This window comes from Thalia democratica, chromosome 3 (genome assembly GCF_965202585.1).
Source record: "Thalia democratica chromosome 3, ktThaDemo2.hap1.1, whole genome shotgun sequence".
Lineage (NCBI taxonomy): Eukaryota > Metazoa > Chordata > Thaliacea > Salpida > Salpidae > Thalia > Thalia democratica.
In genome coordinates, this window is record NC_139167.1 from 41,075,896 (window position 1) to 41,092,417 (window position 16,522).

The following is a 16,522-nucleotide window of genomic DNA, read 5'->3' on the forward strand; positions in this document are numbered from 1 at the left end:
TGTTTAAAATAAACATTTATAAAAGACGGGCAGTTAATTCAATATTTTACATGTGCAAAGATTTTACCTCAAACAATCAACATGCAAAATGATTAGTCTGTTAAGTTGTATTAGTATTTTTTGTAATATTAGCTCTATTATAATATAATAAAATCACATTATCATTTAATCTTACTTTACATGTTAGTAGCTAATGTATGTAATTGATAAGTGCTAACTGTAAACATTTTTACAACGTCTATAAGTTTAAGTAGATATGTTTTTTATTTTTAATAACTTAAGTTAATAATACGTTTTTTATAAAACGTAGTTCTTCGCTTTTATACTGACTTAAATTTAAAATTAATTTATAACTTAATGAAATTAGTTTAATTTTATTGAACAAAGTCACGATTATCAACGGAGAAAAGTTTCAAACTACATGTATTATTATATATTGTATACGTAAAAGCTACTTGCCCTGGAATCCAAGTTTTTTGGCATATATATATATATATTCTTATATTCTGCCCTATCGCTAGTTGTCAATATTTATGTTAGAACTAACAATCTACAAAGAGATTTTACCAAGTAAATTTTGTGTTTATTAAAGCATTCAAGTAAATTTGCTTTAATAAATTCAAACCCAAAAAACTTAGGTTTTAATTAAGTATATGAAAATTAGATAGTTTTTAGCTTTAAAAATGGTTTAATTTTATGCAAGCTAGTGTAATTTCACAAACCAAAACAAAGTGAAAAATCTGATTGAATTTTGTTTTTTAAATTACTTAATTTATTAGTGCTGTTTATAGCGCATACCACTAGTTTATGTTGCTATATTTTTTGGTGTATTTTTAGGGTTTAGTCGGTTATATCTACGATTTAGGTTTGAGTTTCTTATTTCTATTTGTTTCTGAATAATATTCATACTCTCTTTGAACTTTTCCTGGCAGCTTATTGCTTCTTTGTCGGTAAACAAGAGTTCTCTAAACTCCCCAATATAGACCTATGGTATTTAGAATATTAAAGAGTACAATATCGTACAAAGAAGTATAAAAACTAAGAAACTACAGGTAAATTTGAATATTGCAAAAATATTTATTTGATCAAAATATGAAAAACTTACCAGTACGTCATTTATTTAACTTAAATATCACGTGTAATTTGAATATTTGTAGCTTATTTTATTCTTAGATGTTTTTTAAATTAGATAACTGTCTTACGTCAGGTTCTGTAAATTGAGATAAAATGTAAGACATTGCCACTGCTTGAGCTGATTGTTTAGCGTCTGGTAAACTTTCTAGTATACGATGCATTGAACCCTGTAATTAAGTCGATTCAGTGTTCAATAATATCGTAAACCAGTTATTATCAAAATGAATTAAGATATAAAAGTGTATATTATTAGTCTAACATAACTTATGTAAAACTTATAAATAAAATAAACGAAGTCTTATGCAACTTTTAGAAAATTCGTAATGTACTTACTTTTTTTAATCTATACTTTAATGTTGAAAACTAAAATGCCGTTAATAAAGTGACTTTGTTTAAATGTTTTGTATTTTTTTATATGTTATAAATATCTAAAAACATTTTTTTATTAAAAAAGTAAATTTATAGATTTACAGAAGCAAAAGTACGTGTACTTTTTTATAAACTATGCAAAACAAACCATTAGTTTTCAATAGTAAAACTTTCAAAGTAGTATTCTTTAACTTTACTAGTGTTTAGATAAAAGCTTTAAACATTGATTAGCAATCAAACTATAACAATGTATATTTATGCTTGGATCATCCTGTTTTCTAAACGACGATTTAAATGCAAATAATATAGTTTTTAGAGCTAAAATTATAATTACTATAAAAATTTATTTGTAAAAAGTTTCATTTTAAAATATAGACAACCAAACAAGGACCAATTAATTTAATTTGAATATAAATCAGTCATGGTCAATTAAACTGAAAAATAATTTTAACTTGTTAGTTTTTTTTTATCATGATTGAACCTATACTATTTATAGTTTATACAAGTTTTTTAAACTTAAACAATAATTCTTTTCAATATACTACTGCAATTATTGCAATATTTCTAATTCTCAAAAAAAAAATCTATGTAGATTAAAAAAAAAGTAATTATACAAACTTCTCCCTTTTTGTGAGCAGGCAGATTCATGATAGTCGGTGAGTTAGGTACAAAATGATAATCATCAAACTGACCGAAGTTCACTGCTGTGTGCTGAACTGAACATGTAAACATGATCGTTGTGCAGAAGTCGATCTTTAACAACAGTTTTGTACTTTAGAATCTCCTCAGTTTTAAAAAATCTTTAAGACTAATATTGTTAACTTGATAAAACAACAAGCATAGTTAGTAAAATAAAAACGAAAAAACTTGTTGAAGTATTGTACAAAATTTTAAGTTGTGTAAATTACAGTATAATTTTTTTTTAATGAGCAAAAAAATGGTTAACAGGTTTTTGTGTTATCTGCTTTAATGAAAATCTTGTTATTTTGATACATCATAAGCTATAAAACATTGCGCTCAGACAGTAAATTCTTCAGTTTATTAAATTACATGTTCAATTCAAGCAGCTGTAACATCATGTGTTAATACAAATTATTTATTTGAGTAAGTTTAAAAGTTATTGGATTTGTAACTCTTACTCATTAAATATTGTTTTGGACAATATTATTTGTCTTTAAAAAATACTTGAAAGTTATGTTTGTTTATTATTGGCCTTTACTCAGTCTTTCTTAATTAAACAAGATAAACTAATCTATTCAAGAAATCTATCTTCTACAATAACTTTTTTTCTGCTAATTATTTTAGTTTAATTGAATTACTTTTATATTAAAAAAAAAAACTATTTTATTATTAATGTTACCGTTTTGTACTAATAGAGGAGTTCTTGAACTTTAATTGTCAACTAAATTTTAATATAAACTGCTTAAAATTCTAGATACTGTATCTTCTGACCAGGGATCGGCAAACTTCAGCTACGGTACACTTTTAATCTACGGTACACTTTTCAGCTAAAAGCGTTTTTTTTTAAACCAATGAAATAACTGCTTATAAACATATAACTTTGCTTATAAACATATAACTTGGCTCATAGTTTACTAGTTAGTAACTACTAATGCTTTATTATTGTGTATCCTATCACACTTTCGGTTTAAATTATATTTTTAGTAATGACTACATGTTTTATTTAATTGCGGCCCATTAGCAACTTTTCCTAGAAAATTTTTCCCGCGACTTATATAAGTCTGCCTACTCCTAAACTAAATTTCAAAATTAAGTATTCAGCAGAAACAACGCTTTTTTTAAATCTTAGTTTTACATAAGTTCTGTTTGTTATAACTATTTTTCAATTAAAAATTAAACGGTTTTATATTATAGTGTTTATTCTACTAATCCTTTTGTTATAATTTAAAGTTGATACTTAATTTTATAGTAGTTTAATTCAGAAAATCAATTAACAAGTGATTGAATATCATTAAACTCAGTTGGAAATCCTCTTGTGTTTCCGTCCTCCCAGGCTATACCTTCTGTGACTATTTCATTAACCCAGTCTTGTATTTCGTAATCTTCAACAATATCCTTTTAAATAAAAAATATTGGATTAACAAAATATGTAGCTCTGTATGTTGTTTAACTTATTTCATAGATATAAAAGTTCAAGAACTATACTTTTTTTCCTTATGATATAGGAACATAAAGTTGTTGTGTTATAAAATAGTATAGTACTTTTAGCCAGCTTGTTAAAATAAAGTCTTTAATAAAAAAACCTATATTTTTACTGAGAAAAACAGTAGTTTTTTTTCTTTATTAGTTTTTTTAGTTGTAAACATTGTTAGTAAACTTATGTTTTTATTAAAACCTATTAAAATTAAATATAGCGTAAAAGTTTCAATTAATTTAATCTATAAATCTTACATAGTCATTTTTGTAATAGATTCTAAGTAAGTCATCTACAAAACTTTCAATTGCTTTCCACAAAGTCAGCGCATCATGAGCATACCAAAAATTTGGGATTTTCTCAATCTTTAAACCTGCAAACAAATTCGATAGTTTAATTGATAAAATATAATGCAGATAGATACATTTTAAAAGCAGTATAGTTTTTTGTACAAAGGGTTTAGTTTTAAAGTAATTAAAACCTTGTTTAAATTTTTCTTTTAGTGTTAATTTATTATATTTAGACACAAAATAAAAACATTAAAAGACCTAAAATAAAAATTTACAGATTTTGTACAATATTTTAAATTGTTTATGAATTAATTTTACATAAATTCATAAAACGATACTGATAAAAACTAAGCTAAACTCAAAAAATATATAAATTAAACATTACTAATTGTAAAAAAAAACTTAATTCTTTTTTTCATTTTATTAACAAAACAATGTTTCACTTGTTTAGTTCAAACAAGTGAAACATTGTTTTGTTAATCAAATGTTAAAATTTGAATTGATCATTCTCCTTATCATTAAATCGAGCACTTTTATTGTGATCTATAAAGTAAAAAGTACAGAATAAAGCTTAAAACTAAATGCTTGTTCAATGATCAATCTAATTTGAATAGACTAAACTAAAATAAATTCCAAAAACTTCTGAATAAAAATTGACCATATAATTTTTTAGATTTAGTTATGTTTTTGGTTCCGAATTAAAACGTAATTGTAATTTTAATAAAGCTGTTAACTTTTTATGTAATCATTAGCATAAAAAATAATAACAGTTGTAGTTTATACACAGGTTGTTTAACTTTTCAAAACTAGTTACTTTAATCTTAAACATAATTTATTTTCCGCTAAAACAAATCTGACCTTTTTCTATAATTATTCGAGGTATGTTCAACATTTCCCATTTGAAGCTCTTAAACATTTTCTTGATAAATGATTTTGCATCTAAAAATAAAGAAGAATTAATTATTAAAAAAGTTTTCAAACTTAAGTATAATATAGTATCCACAAAAACTCTTTAAGTATACTTGTTTAGAGTCTTTACATAGAACTTTTCATTATTAAAAAACGAAAGTTTTACTTACTATTTATAGCAGGGTTTCTTAAAGTGGACCATATAGCCCCCTTAGGATCCATAAGCTGCATAGGGGTCAAAGGGGGAGTTAGTAGTTAAGGGGATGTAGAGGAGCACAAGGTCATAATTTGAAACTTACACTAAATACTCTAAAGTTCATGGTAAAGAGCAAAAAAGGTCTTATGCGTATTTAAAGGCAGTTTTGAAACTTACACTAGGCCTGGGCTTAAGGTAACCATAAGCTGCAGAAGGGGCGAGCAAAAAAATAAATATTCATGAGTTGATAATGAAGAAAAAAAAATCCTTAGGCGTATTTAACATTATTTTTTGAGAGAGGGGGCCATAGCTCTTTTAGTTTCTTCAAAGGAGGGGACACTTATGAAAAAAAAAATCGGAAATCCTGATTTATACAATGTTCAAGACTGAAAAATTCAACCAAACTTTTCGTTAGGTATAATACTGCATAGAAAAATCAAAATGTAGAAAGGGTTAGTGCTTGTCAAAGCTACGAATCGTAATATCGTTACAACAGATACACTAAGTTTTACGGGTGGGTGTATCTATTTTGCACGAGGGGACACTTTTGAACGAAGACTTTTTTACCTTTTGGTAATAGTTTTTATTAGGTATACATTATTTTTGTATTACTGTTACCCCTACCGTTACCCTCGGTCGGTAATTTTTTTTTTTTTTTTAGTCTATGTTTTTTTCTAGTTTTTTATTCTTTTTTTTTTATTGTTTTATTTTTTATATATCATTTATACTATCACTGTTACCACTAACCCTTACCCTCGGTCGGTAACTTTTTTTTGTCGTTTTCATTAACTAATCTTTTTTTTTTTTCTTTTTTTTTTACAAATTATTTTTTTTTTTTTAATATATATTTTTTACTCTCGTGCAAAAATGATCCTATGTCCAAAAGTGACCCATCATGCAAAAGTGACGCTCATGCAAAAGTGACTCGTTCCCAAGTTTTACCGGATGTATACTTAAAATTTACGTATACTTGTGTTATAAATCGTTATTACTCTTTTTTTTAATGGAAACTTTATGTCATTTTTTTGTATGGTAACACCTAAAAGTAATTAAGTTTGAATAAAGTGTACATTTGTTTTAAAATAATTTTTATTTAATTTATTTTTTAACTAAAAATATTGTTCTACATGTTTTATTCACATTATTAAAAAAAGCTTAAATATAAAGAAATAAAGCAGCAAAAAAAGGAAGTTTAGTATCTAGTACATAATTTGTTGTACTTTGTGTTTTTATCTTAAAATAAAACAACCTACTGTTACTTTTATAATTTTAAATTTTTATTTTATCATGTACCACTAAACTGAACCATTTTATTATCAACAATTGCCCATGACATACTATTCAACCTGGTTTCGCCCTCATTAGGACTCATCATGGGTACATAGTCATGGTGAATCGCCGGTCTAACCAAACGTGATTAATTAGCTTTGTATTGAAGCATCTATTTTTGGGTTAGTCGGGATAAACTAACGCAACTAAATTATCAAAACTAAAAGTATTATTTAAAACATTAAGAATTACCCACCAAGGAATAATTTTTAACTTGACCGGCATTATTTTTTAACATATACACAGACACTTTATTTAAATTAAAAAATTATTAAAAAAAAAGTTAAAAAAAAGTTTTTAGACATTTTAACTTTGAAAAACAGGATGATTGTTTTATAGTTCAAGACAAATTGGAACGAAGGTAAAGTAATAAGCTTGTGTCGAACGTTTCTTACTTTTAACAGCGAAAACTGAAGTTTCCTATAATAACATTAAAAAAAAGACTACAAAGTTAGATTGTTAACTTTGTTTTAAAAACTTGACCCGGTTAAACAAGTAAATAAGAAACAGATACAATAAAGTAGAAACGAATTTTTCTTCAAGTTTTTTTTTGGATTATTTAAAGCACTTCCACCTGTATTTTTTTCAATTTTTCAAAAATATGAAACTAAAAAAAATCTAGTTCATCGTTAAATATTAAGTAAAACTAAAAACGGTAATACAAAAAAAAAACTCTATTTAACTCTAATCCTATCAGAGAACTTTACCAAACTATTACTATTTTTAAACTCAATTTGTTATTAGTTATGATAGCAACTTTGTCGTAAAAGTTGTAGTAGGGTATTCGTTAAATATCATTTAACAAATACTCTACTACAAATACATTAAAAAAATTAAAATAAAAAACTTTACCGACGGACAAAGATCCAGCAACCTTTGACTTAGGTTGAAGTAAAATACTTCTTGCCATTGTATTGATCGAGAAAATAGTTTTGAGACTGGGTCTTAAAAGTTTATACACAGGATGGCATCTTGGAAGGCACCTAAAGAGTGCTAGTGCAATTGGTTCCATAATGCCATGTGTGTGCAAAAAGTGTGCTATCCACTGTTTAATTTATGTAAACTTATCGAACTTAAAATAAAAGAATCTTTAAAATTGTGTATAGTTTATTGAATATCAAATAAAAAAGCAGTCAAAATATTTGGTCTTAGGACGACTAAATATCAAAGTATAAGCCTAAGTATCAAAAATAGCTTTAAGTTACCAACTCGGGGTAGCACAGATCATTTGCATAAATAAAACAGTAGCAAACTTAAAAATTCAATTTTTTATAATAAAGTTATTAATTACTATACTTTAAAAGCAATTTATACATTTTGAATGAAAAAATTAAACCCAAATTTTCAACTAATACAGCCACAACTAATGCAAATAAAAAAGATTTATAATAAAAATTATAAAGATACGTATGTTTATCAACTTAGAAGAAAATATTAATCAACGTCAATCTGTTTTCATGTTCAAACAACTTATACAGTTAATTACTTTTTAATTTGAAATACTTAATAGTTTTAAAGAACCAGTACCTAAAAATAACTATAGTTAAACTGGTCTCCTTTTTTATCGATTTTTATAATTATACTCTTATACTTTCTGTGAAATAACCGTGAAAATTGTTTTCTTTAGTTTTATTATTTTTAACTCAACCTTTTTTTAAAACATTTGTTTATTTATTTGAAAATGTTTACTTACCATGATTTTTGATCACTTTTAAACAGTTTTCGCTGATCTGTACAGTTTTAGCAATGAACAAACAATTTTTTACTCTTAATTACGTATCGATTGGTGAAAAGTATTTTAGTTTAGAAATAGTTAACTTTTATTGATAGTACCTACTAATTACTATCACAAAGAGCAAACTAAAAACAACTTAATATTATCATTGTAAGACAGTTTAAACAAGAAACGTCTATTTCCTTGAACAGCCAAGAATGATGCAACTAATAATATGTATCTAACACAAATAACATATTTCTAACATTTACTTTAAATTGCATACAACAAAATTATCTGAATAATATATTGCTTTTATTACTTTTGAAAAAAAATCTTCAACGCCACTTTGTGATTTAATATAAAAATTTGGATTTTTTAGATAACATCATTAGTTTAAAATTACCACAAATTAATTTTATAAAATCAAATTAAATATTTAATTTCACTTTAAAGCGTAACTAGTTTTAGCTCTACATTGTTTAGTAAGTATAAAAATAAACTAGAATTCCGTACGAAAAATACAAAAAAAGAATTGTTTATTAATTTTAAATTGAAAGACAATAACTAACTCAAAGGTTTAGTTAAATGTTCATAAGGTATTTATTTCTTATTATTAGTTTTGTACTAATAGTTTTACCTCATGATAATTTGACAAGCTGCATCTATAGTGCATTTTAGCCAACATCCAATCAACTTGTGACTGACAATCATCATGACCGGCAATATGCAAATACTGTCTATTACTCCGTTCTAATTGGATAGCAATAGGCACGAAATCGTCATTTTTGTTGATATATAAAAGAGCCATTGCAGGGCAGCAGCTGGCCTTTTCGTTTGATGGTAAAGTTGTGTAAACAAGCTCATTTTCATCATCATTGTAAATAATGCTAAGATCAGAAATAAAAACTAGTCCATTCTGTTGATAATTTTTTTATTAAACTAAAAAAAAAATCAAAAGTTTACTTAGCAAAACATAAAGATTATTTTTTGAAACTAACAAGGTTTTCTAAACTAACTTTTCGATCCTAATTTTTCTAATTCAGTATTTAGTCTTTAATTGAAAACTAGCGATGAAATAATTGTATAACTACAATAAAAGTAAATAAATTTAAATTTCACCGAACAAATAATTTTTAGTATATCCACAATTTTACTAGTAAAAAATCATTTCTAGAAAAATTTTGTTTTTAAAACTAAATTTTATTAGTTGAAATGTAAAAAACAAGTTCATAGAGATGATTATTTTTTGGTATTATACACAAAAAATATAGCGAGCAATACAAATGTTTTTGTTTTATACTGATAAAAAGCGTTTAATATTATCAAAACTTATATTTCATAATAAGCAGTTAAAATATTTGATATCACTAAATATAACATTTTAAGCAGAAAACATTTTTTTCATTATAGTTTTGCTATAAATCACATATTTTTACCTTGGTTTGGTGGTATCTTAAAAACTGTAGAAGTCGTCTTTTATGAAAGTTCTTTTCAAGTTTGTTTAAAAGGTGTTTAAGTTTCAGTTAAAAAGCTACTGGTAGATTAAAAATTAAATTAAGTAGTTAGTGCAGAGTTTGCCAGCCGTTTGTGAAACAAAACTTACTCATGGGCCAAATATAAAAAAAGATATTTTGCTGGCCGTCAAAGTTTAGTGTAACAGCTTAACAAAAAACTGTGTTAACAACTAAACTATAGAAGACTTACAAAATTAAATTTTATCAGTTGAAATTAGTTTAAAGAATTTGAAATTAGATTCTTTTAAAAAGATAAGTTAAAAGCTAATTTTTTTTTGCAATAATCTTGCTGTAGTGTGCCAATACCTGCAGTAAATATTTACTCTAAATAACATATTAGAACAAATTATTAAAAAGAAATCAGTCACTAAACCAACTTTTAGAAGTATTTTTTTGATGAGTTTGAAAACTACTTATGTTATGGTATTAAAAATGTTAAACAAGTTTTTATTAAGTTGTTTACCAACTTTTAAAAATCTTATTGTAGCATCAAAATAAAGAATTTGAAACTAGTCTAAACCGTATAGTTTTTAACTTTTCTCCAAAATAAAATACAGGGTTATGTCGTAAATCAATTAAATAAATAAAAAACAATTTTCGTGTTAAAGGTATTATCTCCTAAGAATGCTGTGATACACTTGTTTGCTTTTAAGTAAGTTTATATAAAGATTAGAGATTTTAGATTTATTTAAACACTGACGAGGTCTTTGACCGAAACTTAGTTTTTAAAATAAATTCTTGTAAGAATAAATTCATTATTTCTTCTCTAGTAGCTGAGATTTCATGATTTGTTTTCTTAAAACCAAAACATAAAAAAAAAGAAAAGATTACAGTGTTGAAAAGTAGCACAAAAGTTTAACACAAGACTTTGAACTAAGTAGATGCGACTGTGAGCTTTAAATAATCTTTAAATAATCATCGTTTACAACACACTCTTTAAAATGTAAAACTGTTGTAGAGTTACTTTAAGTACAAAAAAAGTATTTAGTTCAATGCAAACAATATACTTTAATCGCTGTTTAAAGTGTGACAAATCATGGTTTTTATCTACAAGGAGTACCTTTGTTGTTTAGACTCTTTTTTGTACCAAGATAGTTCTTTTTATGACAATTTAGGTTAAAAAATGGTCAAAAAACTGACTGTAAAATGTTTTTTAAAGTAAAATGAAATATAAAAACTTAAAATACTCTTATTTCTTCTTCTAAAGTTTTTCCTGTTCTAAGTAAATGTTTAACATCGTTGTTTGTTACATTAAAGTATGGAGGAATTTCATGGCAAGATTCAAACGCAAGTGGTAAAGTTCCATTAAGAAGCTGCCATCCTTGTCCTTCGTCTGTCTCCCAGCTTTAATATAAAGTATTATAATTAGTTTTCTATTTTGATTATGCAAGTAAATTTTGAAAATGATGATTCTTGTCAATTTAAATTAGATTATATAAAAATATTTCAAAAACTAAACTTACTTCTTTACATAGCTGTTTTGAATATCAGTGGTCAACATACAAGCGAATTTTTTGTAGTCATCAAGGGAGTTTATTGGATGCAGCAGTGCTATAATAAACAATTAAACTTGAAACTGTTTTAGATTAACTTACTTATGAAGAGAATATACTATAAAAGTTAACAATCAAAAATTTGTTCAGTGTTATTATAAAAAGTAATTTTATCAAACTTTTTAATGTATTCTTAAAAATTGTGAACGTATTTTAATTATACTTTAAAGCAGTAAAATATATTATATGCTTTAACTTTTGTAAATAGTGTTTATCTTGATACAACCTATAAACCTCTTATTTTTCCTATAGTTGTTGTAAGTCTGCTTTTCAAGACGTTGTGTATAAGATCTTTACCTCTTAAATGTCCTCGCTTAAATATTTTCGGCAATTTATCGCTGCTTTTTGCATTAACAAACCTACACATTCCTTGTGCATCACTATTGTGCTTTGTCCATTCAAAATCACACTTGTTTTTGTAAACCTCCCGTTTTCGAGCTTGTATGACAACTTTGTCAGTTTGTTTTTGAGGTATTATTGCTAAAAATTAAAGAAAAAAAATAATACGGTTGTTAAAAAATATCATATTTACAAAAATATGCAGCTTGCAACATTGATACAACGAAAATTAAAAAGCTATTAATAAGCGACGGGTCTCTTGATAAGCAGACCGGTAAGCTTTATTAGGTTAGGGTTTTTCTTATTCAAAAATGCAAGGATAAGCGACTGCTCAACTTTAATGATACTATGTATATTATTCTGATCAAGTAAATTTAAACTATTAGTTGTAGTTGTATGTATTTAAACAGCTATCATATATTATTAGTTTATGTTCTTCTTTTTCTTTTGGTATTTTTAAAATATTTTCTAACAAGGTTTTTTTAATTTAAGATTAAACAAAAACATGTCGATTAGTATATGTTGCCCTTATTGCATGAAACTCACTCAAGACTGTGACGATAGCTAATCAATAGATATCCAAGCTAAAGAAAAACTTCGGAAACAAGGTTATTAGTTGGACAAATAAGATTTATGTTTAGATAAAAGCAAACAAAATTAGTACACAGAACAAAAAAAAGAAATGATAGCTTTTTACTAAAGTTATTTGTTAATTAAGACAAAATATTAATAACCCTTTTATTTATAGTATGAAATGTAAAAATGATATTTCTTATAGTTAAATTTTATTGAACGACACAAAAGCGCTGAAAATATTTGGTCCTAAGACCTGGTGCACAAAAAACCATTTGGTTATCGAGTCACACACCACGGGTTTTAACCTCTTGTCCAGGACAACTATAGGACAACTTATATTCTAAACTATTAGTAAAAATAAATGAAAGTCATTTATTATAAATAAACTCATGATAATAAAGTATTTGCTTAAAACTTGTTTAAAAACCTAAAAATACTAAAACTAGTTCTAAAATAAGACAAAAACTGACTAATACAACTATATTTTACACCAGATAACTTAACACTACATTTCCTAAACTTATAAAATAATTACAAATTCAAAAAAACGTTTTTAGTAAACAGCTATATACCGTAAGTTTATGTATTGAAAAAAAAAACCTTACTTTTGAAGATTAATGTTCATATTCACTATTTACTGTTAAGAACATCGAATATCTTTGTTTATTATGTTTTTTAACTTTTATTAGTTTTGTGACAAACTTATTCTCGGTAATACGTTTAATTTATTTGTGTTTATATTTAGCGACAAACTTTAAATTTCATATACTGACAGTAAAATTATAGTTTTTTGTTTAAATTTTTTTAAATATCTTTAGCGAAATTACAGTTAAAAATTAGTTAAATTGTTATACACTAACATTAAAAATAGTTGTTATATTATATTTTAATACAAAACTAAAATAACAAACTCCTTGATAAATTTTTTTCCAAGAAAAAAATATTTAATTAATGTAAAATGATAGTTTAAAATTGTGGCAAACAAATGAAAAAGAATGTTATTATAATGAAGGTACTTTTGTGTAAATTAATTTTATTTAATAGTTTAAACCTTTTCGATCATTGCAGTAAAGTTTATTAAAAATAATCTTTACCTTTTTTTATTTTTTCAAGTTCTACGTGTCAATGAGAATAAATTAGCTAAAATAATTAGAAGTTAGTTAGGCATAATTGTACACAATTTCCTTTGTGTCTATATACTATAAAACAGAAAAATGTTTGCATATAACTTTCAATTAACAACCAATTAAGATTACAGTGAATTCAACCATGCAAATGCTCATCAAGCCAAATATTTTAGATTTTGTTATTTTAAATAACTAATGTTTTATATTGTATGCAATTAAAGTAAAAGTATTTTCTACATGTTTCATTATAATTGACAGCTTTTTATTTGAATTCCTTCCATTACTAACATCAATCTTATTTTTTCAGCTACAAATTTTTCAATGCTTAATATTTAATTTTTTTGAAAACTTAAATTTAGCAGCTATACTGGTTTAATATATACAATTTAAAACAAAAGGACTTGAAGTTTTTTAAATACTTCACATTGTGTTACAATAAATACATAATAAACATTTTGTACTTAAATTTTATGTAAGTTTACTTATTTACTAATTCATTTTCTAAAAAAAAGTAACGTAAATTAAAATAAATATATAAAAAAGCATGCTTAAAAATTTACTCTTCTCAAAAATACAAACTAAATAAAAACCTTTGATTTCTAAGGATAAGTATTTTAATAACTCTGACTTGTGTAAGAAGTTTATTAAGAAAGTACTTCTTATTTATTTAAATCTGTTGAGTATGTTTATTATAAAGTTAATAAATATGTTAAACAGTTAATTGTTGTAATAAAAAACAAAAAATATAAGTAAGGACTAAGAGTTGTTAAGTTTAAAACACTTGTTTAAAAAGCACTACATTTTATCTATTTTGGACAAACACACTAAATAGAAACAGGAGTTACCTTTTAAGGAAAACGTTTAAAGCAAAACTTAGTTTTAATAACACTTTTTAACTCTATTAAATAATATTTAGCTCAAATATAAAACAAATTTTAGACCTCTTCCTTCAACAATGTCGCATTTGTCTGAAATGTAGCCATATACAGGGAAAAATACTTCCGAATCATTTTGACGTTTAACAGACACATAATCGCACAACCAGTCGTCTTTAACGTAGAATATTTCGCGTAATCCTTTTTCATTAATTATAAATTAAAAAAACGTATGATAAAAAGTTCATAAATAAATTTTTATACAATTAGATTTGAAGTATGAGTTGACCATTTGTTAGACTAATTCAAAACTAAACTGAATAATAATATTCTTTAGGGAACAATAAACGCTTTAAACGAAATGTAAACAACAAAGCGTTTTAATTTTTGAAACTAAATACTATTCATATAATTTTCTGAATAGTGTCGGCAAATAACACAGTTTTATTAAAAAAGTATTGATATGAAGCAAACTTATACTTTTGTATTTAAAAAGAAAATTAAATTACTAATGTGACAATTTTTTTCTTCAAACTTTTTTATCTCTCAACTTTTCAGGAGCAAAATTATTTTTAACTAACTTATTTTTACTAGTTTTGGAGTACCGATATCTTTTATTTTAATGTTAAAAACGTCAGTCGAGCCGTTTTTAAAGTCATCATTAAATCTAATGTCCAGCAAAATCCATCCAGTCGTGTTTTCGACTAAATTTGTTCCAACTAGTTTTATATATACATCTGAGTCTGTCCCTGCATCTTTATACATTTCTGAGGTCTAATTGTATAACAAACGCATTTTCGTAAAATGATAACATTTGTATATTAAAATATAAAGTTATTTTTAACTTTTATAAAGCATATTAGAAAAATACGATTCAAAATATGTAGTTTGTATTGTAATGTATTGAAAATGCATTAAATTTTCCCTGCTTACTATTTTTTTTAATTTATTTTTTTTCTCTTTTAGTTTTCATTAATTTTTTATACTACTTTATATTTTTTTACTCCTCTCATAGTCTTTAATTCCATTGGTAATGCATTACAGTATAATTAACTAACTAACTTTCAAAGTTAAAAATTGCTTAAAATATTTTTACAGTTTCTAAAGTTTTGTAAACTTTAAGGACTTTAGAATAATTCCTTCGAATTTATAACAAGTATTTGAATAATCTATTTTTCATAAATCTATTTACAATGGATATGGATTTAAGTGCTTAATTTTTTATAACATTTAAAAAAGTACAATTTTTTCCTGTAAAAAGTAAAAATCTTGTTTTTTACTGATACTATAGTATAAAAACGTTTTATGAATTATAAAAATTACTGTTTATAATTTTTTATTTTACATACTCAACACGCTAGTTTAAAACATTTTACAGAAGTATTTAAATAATGATAAAAGTTTAAAAGTATAAGCGGTGCTTAAAACCTTTTGAAATATTTGATAAAAAGACAGTTATTGTAAACGGAATTTATAAAAAAAAATGTAATTTAACTAAATACTAAATATTATCTTTTTTTTATTAAACAATGATGAATATGATATTTAGTAGTTAAATTTTCATAATAGTTTTAAAACAAGCTACTACTATTACTTTTTCAATTAAATTACTGTGTGTGACAAATAACATTTTCTAAATTAGATTAGTTTATTGTTATAAAAAAGCTTAGTAAAAAAATAAACAGTTTAAATTTAAGATGCAATTAACTTTTTTACTAAACAAGTAAAAAGAATTTAGTTCCTCATAGTTTAAATAAAACAATTACCTTCACTATAATACGATAGTTAATACAACTTTTAGACATGCTTTTACTCTGTCAGTTCTTGAACACTTTTCCTTTACGTTTTTTTATCAATCTCAAAACTTTTAATATAGAAGAATAACCAAAGCAATTTTTTGTTTTACTAGAAGTTCACTACTAAGAATAATCATATTTTAAAGATAGCTAAAAATATATTTAAACAACTACGTTCTTCCTTATTTGCTTCCTTGTATATCATGACGGTTTACAATACTTTTGTACAAGATGTAAAAACGAACTTATATACATTTTGAGCTTGTTTACAAAGCGTAAGTACTGTAAAGCATTAACTAAGTTACTTATTTTAGCAAAACACACTTTAAATTTTTAAATACATTTGTTGCCTTTTTTGTAATAAAAAATACTAAAACAAACAAATTGTTTCTATTGATATAACATTTTATGTAAAAGTAATTACACTTTTTACTAAACTATTGTAGCTTTTAATCTGTTCATAAGTTATTTAGTTACTTAGACTTCGTAATGCTTTAGAGATTATTTAATAGTAGAATATTATATAAACAATAGTTGTAATATTTTTTTAAGTAGGCTAATAACCTTTATATAACAGTTACAAAAGATTTGTGTTTTTAAACCTCGAATTTTGTATTTTAAGTTATTGCTACCGCTTTTTTCT

The 16,522-nt window shown here is 24.7% G+C and overlaps 1 protein-coding gene across 1 annotated transcript; it reads right to left on the reverse strand.

Moving 5' to 3' along the window:
- Window positions 1–92: 92 nt before the first annotated feature.
- LOC145832295 (allene oxide synthase-lipoxygenase protein-like) lies at window positions 93–15,888 on the reverse strand. Its single transcript, XM_082939612.1, has 13 exons — window positions 15,850–15,888; window positions 14,665–14,857; window positions 14,150–14,284; window positions 11,526–11,646; window positions 10,801–10,957; window positions 8,737–9,015; window positions 7,235–7,427; window positions 3,916–4,031; window positions 3,460–3,579; window positions 2,122–2,256; window positions 1,203–1,301; window positions 910–985; window positions 93–97 (listed from the first exon to the last, which is right to left on the reverse strand). The coding sequence occupies exons 1-13, from the start codon at window positions 15,886–15,888 to the stop codon at window positions 93–95; spliced, it is 1,668 nt and encodes a 555-aa protein (XP_082795738.1).
- Window positions 15,889–16,522: the final 634 nt, after the last annotated feature.